Source organism: Sturnira hondurensis, unplaced genomic scaffold (genome assembly GCF_014824575.4).
Source record: "Sturnira hondurensis isolate 20B ecotype Veracruz unplaced genomic scaffold, ASM1482457v3 Scaffold0012353, whole genome shotgun sequence".
Classification (NCBI taxonomy): Eukaryota; Metazoa; Chordata; class Mammalia; order Chiroptera; family Phyllostomidae; genus Sturnira; species Sturnira hondurensis.
This window is the reverse complement of record NW_028084984.1, coordinates 5,311-13,967: the sequence shown is the minus strand read 5'-3', so window position 1 is coordinate 13,967 and position 8,657 is coordinate 5,311. Positions and strand designations below refer to the sequence as shown.

At 39.6% G+C, this 8,657-nt stretch overlaps 1 protein-coding gene across 2 annotated transcripts; it reads right to left on the bottom strand.

Moving 5' to 3' along the window:
* Positions 1-1,668: 1,668 nt before the first annotated feature.
* Positions 1,669-6,972, bottom strand: LOC118997038 (olfactory receptor 7A17-like). 2 transcript variants are annotated; one of them, XM_037060678.1, is made up of 2 exons: positions 6,167-6,972; positions 1,669-1,792 (listed from the first exon to the last, which is right to left on the bottom strand). In XM_037060678.1, the coding sequence occupies exons 1-2, from the start codon at positions 6,970-6,972 to the stop codon at positions 1,669-1,671; spliced, it is 930 nt and encodes a 309-aa protein (XP_036916573.1). The 2 variants fall into 2 exon arrangements, with proteins under 2 accessions (XP_036916573.1, XP_036916574.1); XM_037060679.1 differs by having other exon boundaries at positions 1,669-1,780.
* Between the last annotated feature and the right edge of the window lie 1,685 nt (positions 6,973-8,657).

The window sequence follows — 8,657 nt, the reverse complement described above, 5'->3', positions numbered from 1 at the left end:
AAGTGGTAGGTAGACTGTTTTCAGAGTTGTCACCAATTCTTTGTTTCCAGTCTTTGAGAATGTGACTGTGAAGCTCCTCTTATCCAGAGGAGAGAATATTTTTCACCTTTGAAATGGGACAGAATTAGAATTTTTTATTTGTTTTAGCCTAATAAATATTGTTGAAGTGACAGTATGCTTTACCAGGCTTTGTCATTTCAACTTTTCTCACCCAGAATTCTGGCTCAGCCCTGTGAACAATCCAGGTGGAACTTCCAGAGGAGAAAGGGACATATTGACAGAGCACACTGACCCAGCCAAGGCCTCCCTAGATCAGCCGCAGTAGCTGAGCCATTCATATATTAGAAGCCCAGCCAAGGTCAGCAGACACACCCCAACTGACCCTTAGCTGACCCCAGACTCATGAGGAGACCAGCAGAGATCAAAACACATCCCCACTATACAAACCAATTAGAAAATAAAGGAGTTACATTAAACCATTTGCTTTTCAGATGGCTTGTTATATAGGAATAGCAAACTGATGCTATAATCAAAGCAAACAGAACTAAGGGAGGGCAATTATAATAATCTGCTACTTTTTACTTTTAACATTTGTACTGATGGAGGACAGCATTCACAATCGTGCTTCTATTCACATATGTTTCAGATAACTGCATTAAAGCAAGTCCACTGAGATTCCCTTCCAGGCAGTCAGAACAGGGTAGAATGATGTGCACCTTTGTGCAGGAAAATTGGTGACCCCTTTTCAAATGCCTGGGCAGGATTTTAGCTCCCGTGTGATTCATCATTTAATCATAAAGACTGAAAACATTCCTGCGTATAAATGAGATATATATTGTTTGACATTCATATTGTTAACTCACTGTCACTTTGGTGGATTTGGAAACATTTGGAAAAGGGGAGACATTTCACTTAGAGCACTAGGATGAGTCCATTTTCAGGGAGCACATCAGCAGGAACAGGAAAATACTTCAGAAAAAAACACAAAAACTCCATGTAATTCTTCACTCCTCACACATGGACATCATATTCCACACTTCAATGAGTAGATGTGCTGCATGAAAAATATTTTGTATAATAATACATTGTCTGGCACTTTTTCCTTCATTGTATGTATCGTCATCTGAAATATACTAAAATGTATATTTCATAGTAGACTTTTCTTGGAAACATGGATTAAATAGTCAGCTTTTTCCAGGGGCTATGTAGGCATGTGGACACACAAGTGAATAACACAATAGTGTATATAAAACCAGGAGACCAGCTATAAAACCTACCAGCATGTTCAAGTCTACATTATCAAGAAGCATAGTAAACATACTGCTATAGAAAATAATGATGCCCATGAAAGTAAAACTGTGGCCTCAGATGTTCTTCTACAACAAAATTATATACATGACCTCAGTATCCAAGTCTACTTTAGTCCAAAAGAATACCACAATACATGACTACTCTTTCAGTAAAACAACAGAAATATTACTTGTAATGATATAAGTCATAAGAGAATAAATATTGGTAGTGTAATTCATGTGAACCAATGAGACATATGAGAATTTCTAATTATGTATGGTCCAGAGGTTGTATTACCTTGTGTCAGAAATTCTTGCTCTGAAGCTTTGAACATTTGGGGGAACTTCTTCAGCCATGTACAGTTGGCCTTTGAAAAGCCTACCTGCCAAGGAATCTTTTCAGAGCCCTCTTTATGTCCTTGTTTCTGATACTGTAGATGAAGGGGTTCAGCATGGGTGTGACTACAGTGTACATCACTGAGGCTGTTGCACTTGACTGTGAGCTGTGGGTACCAGCAGAACCAAGATACACACNGAGAGATGGGGGAAAGAAGATACTCTGGTAACTCAGAATCTCCCTCCAGACTCTGGAATAGAACATTTGTTGTATGGTTCTTGTTCTAAGAAAGGGCAGGGAGGTGGAAGCACTCATGAGACCTCTGGAAGACACACCTGTGTTTCCTCAAAATCTGTGATTGGTAGAGTACACTTGAGAGCACTTACCGGAAGTATTTAAGGGTCTCTGTGGCTTGAGGAGACACACTGGGAATCATGGTGCATAAAAAATAAGACTATTATTTTTTTTGTTGTTCCTAATGTTACTTTTCTTGTTAGCTTATATGCCTTTTTTTTAGAAAAAATTTGTTCAAGTATAGTTGGCTGTATTTGCCCCCACTTCCTCAGCTATCCCCACCTCCCTCCACTTATCCCACTCACCCCTGGTTTTGTCCATGTGTCCTTCAGTTGTTCTTAAAACCCCTTTTCCTTTTGCCCCCCATTATCTCCTCCTATCTCCCCTGTGTTTACTGTCAGATTGTTCTTGATTTCTATTTTCTTGTTATATTCTGCTTGCTTCTTTCTTTTGTTGATTAGATTCCACTCACAGGTGAGATCATATCATATGGTATTTTACTTTCACTGCCTGGCCTATTTTACTTAGCATAATGCTCTCCAGCTCCATCCAAGCTATTGCAAAGCATAAAAGCTCCTTCTTTATTTCTGCTGCATAACATTCCATCGTGTAAATGTACCATGGTTTTTCAATTCATTCATTTGCTGATGGGGAAATGAATAAGATAGGTTGCTTCCAGTACTTGGCTAGTGTAAATTGTGCTGCCATGAACATTACGGTGCACAGTTTTTTCTGGTTGGTGTTTCAGGGTTCTTAGGATATAATCACAGCAATGGAATTGGCAGATTAAAAGTCAGTTCCATTTTTAGTCTGAGAAAATTCCATACTGTTTTCCACAGTGGCTGCACCAGTTTGAATTCCCACTAACAGTTCACTAGGGTTCCCTTTTCTCCACAACCTATCTAACACTTGTTGATTTGTTTATGATGGCCATTCTGACTGCTGTGAAGTGGTATCTCATTGTGATTTTAATTTGCATCTCTGTGTTGGCTAGTGATGCTGAGCATCTTTTCATGTGTCTGTGGACTCTCTGTATGTCCTCCTTGGAGAAGTGTCTGTCAATATTCAACAATCAAAGGCATGTTGTGCACCAACAATGAAATATCAGAAACAGAGATCTGGAATGAAATTCCATTTGATATAGCAACAAGAAAAATAAAGTACCTAGGAATAAACCTAACCAAGGAGGTGAGAGACCTGTACTCAGAAAACCACATAACACTGAAGAAAATAATTAAGGAAGACACAATCAAATAAAAGCATGTACCATTGTTCATGGATTGGAAGACTATTTCTTTAACAATTTCATGAGACTGTCAGAGTAGCCTGAACTCCCTCCCCAACTCTACACCCATGATTTGCAAATAGATAAAGGTTTAATTTATTGAAGTCTTTATTGTGGCAGAACTTCCCTTTAAGTTTAGTGCCATCCCAAACTCAACACATTGTTGTAATAAGTGTATGTATATATTTGATAATTGCTGCACACAAATGGTTCAGTTGGTTGGAGCATCATACCGTACACCAGAAGTTTGTGGTTTCATCCCATTAGATCACATATTAGGTTAAGGGTCTGATCCTGGTTGGGGCACATAGGGAAGCAATCAGTCAATGTTTCTCTGCCACATTGATGTTTGTCTGTCTCTCTTTCCCCCACTTCACCTTTCTGTAAAATCAATAAACATATCCTAGGGTGAGGACTTTTTTTAAAAAAGCCTGGAGAAATTAGAAGACTCCGAAAAGGTAATTATTAATATAGTCGCCCAGAATGCCATAAGAAGAACAAATGAAAAAATTAGAGATGTTTTCTCTGCATAAGTAAATAGTTAGTGGTCAAAAACTAGCCCTCTACTGGAAAGGAACCTGGCATGGGTAGGCACTTGTGAAATCACTTACTGCACTCCCTCATAGGTACCTTGCAGTCTCCAGAGATTCTCATCTCTCCTCAACGCTCACATTCAGGATACTCACAGTGGAACTACTGCAACAACATCCCCCCCTCTTTCAAATTCCATTCTCTGCTGTATCTACATTTCAAATGCCACCTCCATCCACAGGCATCCCACCCCCAGCAAATACAAGTATCAGATTGGAAATTACTATGAATATGTGAAGAGCAGGGCAATAAAAGAATAGCACTATCTACACGAGGAAGACCAAAGAGATGGTACACGATCTCCCTAGCCCTGTTAATCCAAGAGTTAAGTCCCTGCACTCAAGAAATCTGAAAGAAAAAGTTTAATTTTTTTTTAGCCTAAAAATGGCAAGCTGCAGGCCCGGGTGGTGGGGGCCAGAGGTAGAGGTGTTCACATTCACAGGGGTATGGACCTCTAGAGTGGAATTTTCACAGGAGCTCATTAAACATATTTTTACTCTCACTTTTTTTCTCTAAGATCATTCCATTGTTGGGGCGGGGGAGAGTGGATGCAGAAATAAAACTTGACTGAATTGAAATTTACACAAGTGGTAGGTAGACTGTTTTCAGAGTTGTCACCAATTCTTTGTTTCCAGTCTTTGGGAATGTGACTGTGAAGCTCCTCTTATCCAGAGGAGAGAATATTTTCCACCTTTGAAATGGGACAGAATTAGAATTTTTTATTTGTTTTAGCCTAATAAATATTGTTAAAGTGACAGTATGCTTTACCAGGCTTTGTCATTTCAACTTTTCTCACCCAGAATTCTGGCTCAGCCCTGTGAACAATCCAGGCGGAACTTCCAGAGGAGAAAGAGACATATTGACAGAGCACACTTACCCAGCCAAGGCCTCCCTAGATCAGCCGCAGTAGCTGAGCCATTCATATATTAGAAGCCCAGCCAAGGTCAGCAGACACACTCCAACTGACCCTTAGCTGACCCCAGACTCATGAGGAGACCAGCAGAGATCAAAACACATCCCCACTATACAAACCAATTAAAAAATAAAGGAGTTACATTAAACCATTTGCTTTTCAGATGGCTTGTTATATAGGAATAGCAAACTGATGCTATAATCAAAGCAAACAGAACTAAGGGAGGGCAATTATAATAATCTGCTACTTTTTACTTTTAACATTTGTACTGATGGAGGACAGCATTCACAATCGTGCTTCTATTCACATATATTTCAGATAACTGCATTAAAGCAAGTCCACTGAGATTCCCTTCCAGGCAGTCAGAACAGGGTAGAATGATGTGCACCTTCGTGCAGGAAAATTGGTGACCCCTTTTCAAATGCCTGGGCAGGATTTTAGCTCCCGTGTGATTCATCATTTAATCATAAAGACTGAAAACATTCCTGCATATAAATGAGATATATATTGTTTGACATTCGTATTGTTAACTCACTGTCACTTTGGTGGATTTGGAAACATTTGGAAAAGGGGAGACATTTCACTTAGAGCACTAGGATGAGTCCATTTTCAGGGAGCACATCAGCAGGAACAGGAAAATACTTCAGAAAAAAACACAAAAACTCCATGTAATTCTTCACTCCTCACACATGGACATCATATTCCACACTTCAATGAGTAGATGTGCAGCATGAAAAATATTTTGTATAATAATACATTGTCTGGCACTTTTTCCTTCATTGTATGTATCGTCATCTGAAAAATACTAAAATGTATATTTCATAGTAGACTTTTCTTGGAAACATGGATTAAATAGTCAGCTTTTTCCAGGGGCTATGTAGGTATGTGGACACACAGCTGAATAACACAATAGTGTATATAAAACCAGGAGACCAGCTATAAAACCTACCAGCATGTTCAAGTCTACATTATCAAGAAGCATAGTAAACATAGTGCTATAGAAAATAATGATGCCCATGAAAGTAAAACTGTGGCCTCAGATGTTCTTCTACAACAAAATTATATACATGACCTCAGTATCCAAGTCTACTTTAGTCCAAAAGAATACCACAATACATGACTACTCTTTCAGTAAAACAACAGAAATATTACTTGTAATGATATAAGTCATAAGAGAATAAATATTGGTAGTGTAATTCATGTGAACCAATGAGACATATGAGAATTTCTAATTATGTATGGCCCAGAGGTTGTATTACCTTGTGTCAGAAATTCTTGCTCTGAAGCTTTGAACATTTGGGGGAACTTCTTCAGCCATGTACAGTTGGCCGTTGAAAAGCCTACCTGCCAAGGAATCTGTTCAGAGACCTCTTTATGTCCTTGTTCCTGAGACTGTAGATGAGGGGTTCAGCATGGGTGTGACTACAGTGTACATCACTGAGGCTGTTGCACTTGACTGTGAGCTGTGGGTACCAGCAGAACCAAGATACACACCTAGGCTTGTACCATAAAATAATGAAACAACTGAGATGTGAGATGCACAGGTGGAAAATGCTTTATACTTACCCTGTACTGATGGGATTGCATATATGGAGGAGACTATTTTAGAATAAGAATAAAGGATCCCAGTAAGGGGACCACCAGCCAACAGCCCTGCTGAAAAGTACATCACAATGTCATTAGGTAAGGTGTCAGAACAGGCAAGTTGGACCACCTCTTTGAGTTCACAAAAAAAGTGGGGGATTCCCAAGTCTGAGCAGAAGGACAGCTCCAACACCATTACGCTTTGTAACAAGGAATTCAGAACACTAATGATCCAGGACACCAGAACCAGCAGCCCACAGAGGTGGGAGTTCATGATGACTGTGTAGTGCAGGGGGTGGCAGATGGCCACATACCTGTCATAGGCCATGACAGTAAGGATGAAGTCATCCAACCCTGCAAAGTGTATGAAAAAATACATCTGGGTGATGCAATCTGCATAAGTGATGACTTTGCTCTGTGTCTGAATATTTACCAGCATCTTTGGGACAATGGTGGAGGTGAAACAGATGTCAGCCAAGGACAGGTTGGAGAGGAAGAAGTACATGGGTGTGTGGAGGTGGGAGTCTGAGCTGACGGCCAGGATGATGAGCAAGTTTCCCAACACAGTGATCAGGTACATTGTGAGGAAGAGCCCAAATAGGATGGGCTGCAGTTCTGGTTCTTCTGATAGTCCCAGGAGAAGAAACTCTGAAATTTGTGTAACATTTCCTGGTTCCATGTAAGGAGGTGTCTACCAAAAAATAGAAGAAAATGAATAACTAATTTTTACATTAGTAGCTGAGAATAAATGCTACATTTTTCTTTTAGAATGCAAAAAAATAATTTCCTTACTGAGTTAGGATCTGGTTTCCATTAAGGCATGTTTACTGCCATTGCTGATAAAATTCCCTTTTTTACCATCAACTCATTTTTCAAGCAACATTATATTTGCTATTTTATTGGGGATATTGTTCATGTATTTGAGGAATATACCTGTATGCTTACTTCAGACCATGTTCCCAGCACTGTTCAGAGTATGGTATGATGAAAAACAAAAGTCTATATAAACTAATGATGAACAAAAAATATAATCAAACAAAAACAATACTATAACATATCCAATGGTGCAGATGCTATATAGAAAAGCAAGACACATTACATGCAGGGAGTGAAGAGAGGAAATAAATGTTTCTATTTTTCTATTTTTTTGCAATTTTCCTATAACGATTTAACCCTCTGATATTTTCTATCCCCCCCCGCAAAAAAACACTGTTGTCCCTGTCCATGAGCCCTTTTTTTTTGCTCACTCCTCCACCTCCTAATCTCCCACTCAATAGCTGTCATCCTGCAGTTTATCTATCCATATTTTGCTTGTCTCTTTTGCTTGTTAGATCAATTTGTTCATCAGACTCCACATATGAGTGAAACCATATGGGATTTGTCTTTTTCTGACAGGCTTACTTCACTTACTGTGAAGTTCTCAGGGCTGTCCATGCTGAAGGTGTTCTTTTTCATAGAGTTTAGTCAAGGCTTGCCAACAAGCAACATTTTAACAGGAACCTCAAAGAAAACTAAGCGGGAGCCAAGGGGGGAGAAAGCATCTGCCAGGCAGAAGAACAGCCAACACAAAGGCCCTGAGGAAGATGGTGGTTTTAGAAAACCAAGGCTCGGAAGCAGCCAGTGTGTCAGGAGCAGGAGAGATGGTGTTAGAGGATATTAAAAACAATGGGGCCTGTGTGTTATTGTTGCAACTTCAAGTCCCAGAGAGTCCCCTGTACACAATTATGTAAACCAGACACTTTATTATCCCAGTTGCAGAAACATCCTGTGAATTGAAAAGAATCTCCTCCTTAGTTCTTTCTTTTGAAAGAGTTCTGCCCACTGTTTGATAAGTCACCTTGGAATACTTGAGTCTAGGTACCCCTGCTCTGAGCACCGCTTTCAGTTTACAAGGCACACACTGGTACACTCATCATGGCCTCCTCATGTGTATGGTCTCTGTGTTTGTCTCACCCACTATTTAGGCTATGAGTACATACAACTCAAGGTGTTCTGATCAAGTGTCTTTCCAGAAAGAACTTAGACATACTACCTCAACACAGCAATGGTAAGCCTGCACACAGAAATAAACATGGTGTTCCAGATTGGAATGTCCATTTTATGCCCTGTATTTAAAGAAACATAAATGTAGAGGAAGAGAAAATAATAAAATGGACTGAGGAAGAAAAAAGATCTAGTGATTACAAGTTCAGGTGATCTCTTGAGAGATGATGAGGAAGAAATGACTTTGGATTCTGGCAGCTTTCCAACCCTAAGTACACTTCCTTCAAGTCAAGCAAAAATAATAAACAAAAAAGAGCCCTGGCTGGTGTAGGTCAGTGGATTGAGTGTGGGCCTGTGAACCACATGATCACGGTTTGATTC

Excerpts from the sequence above, each read along its gene's own strand:
- LOC118997038 (XM_037060678.1), bottom strand. The coding sequence starts at position 6,972 with ATGGAACCAGGAAATGTTACACAAATTTCAGAGTTTCTTCTCCTGGGA. Across the intron at positions 1,793-6,166 it reads GCTGGTACCCACAGCTCACA|CTCACAGTCAAGTGCAACAG; the intron begins GTCAAGTGCAAC and ends TGGTACCCACAG.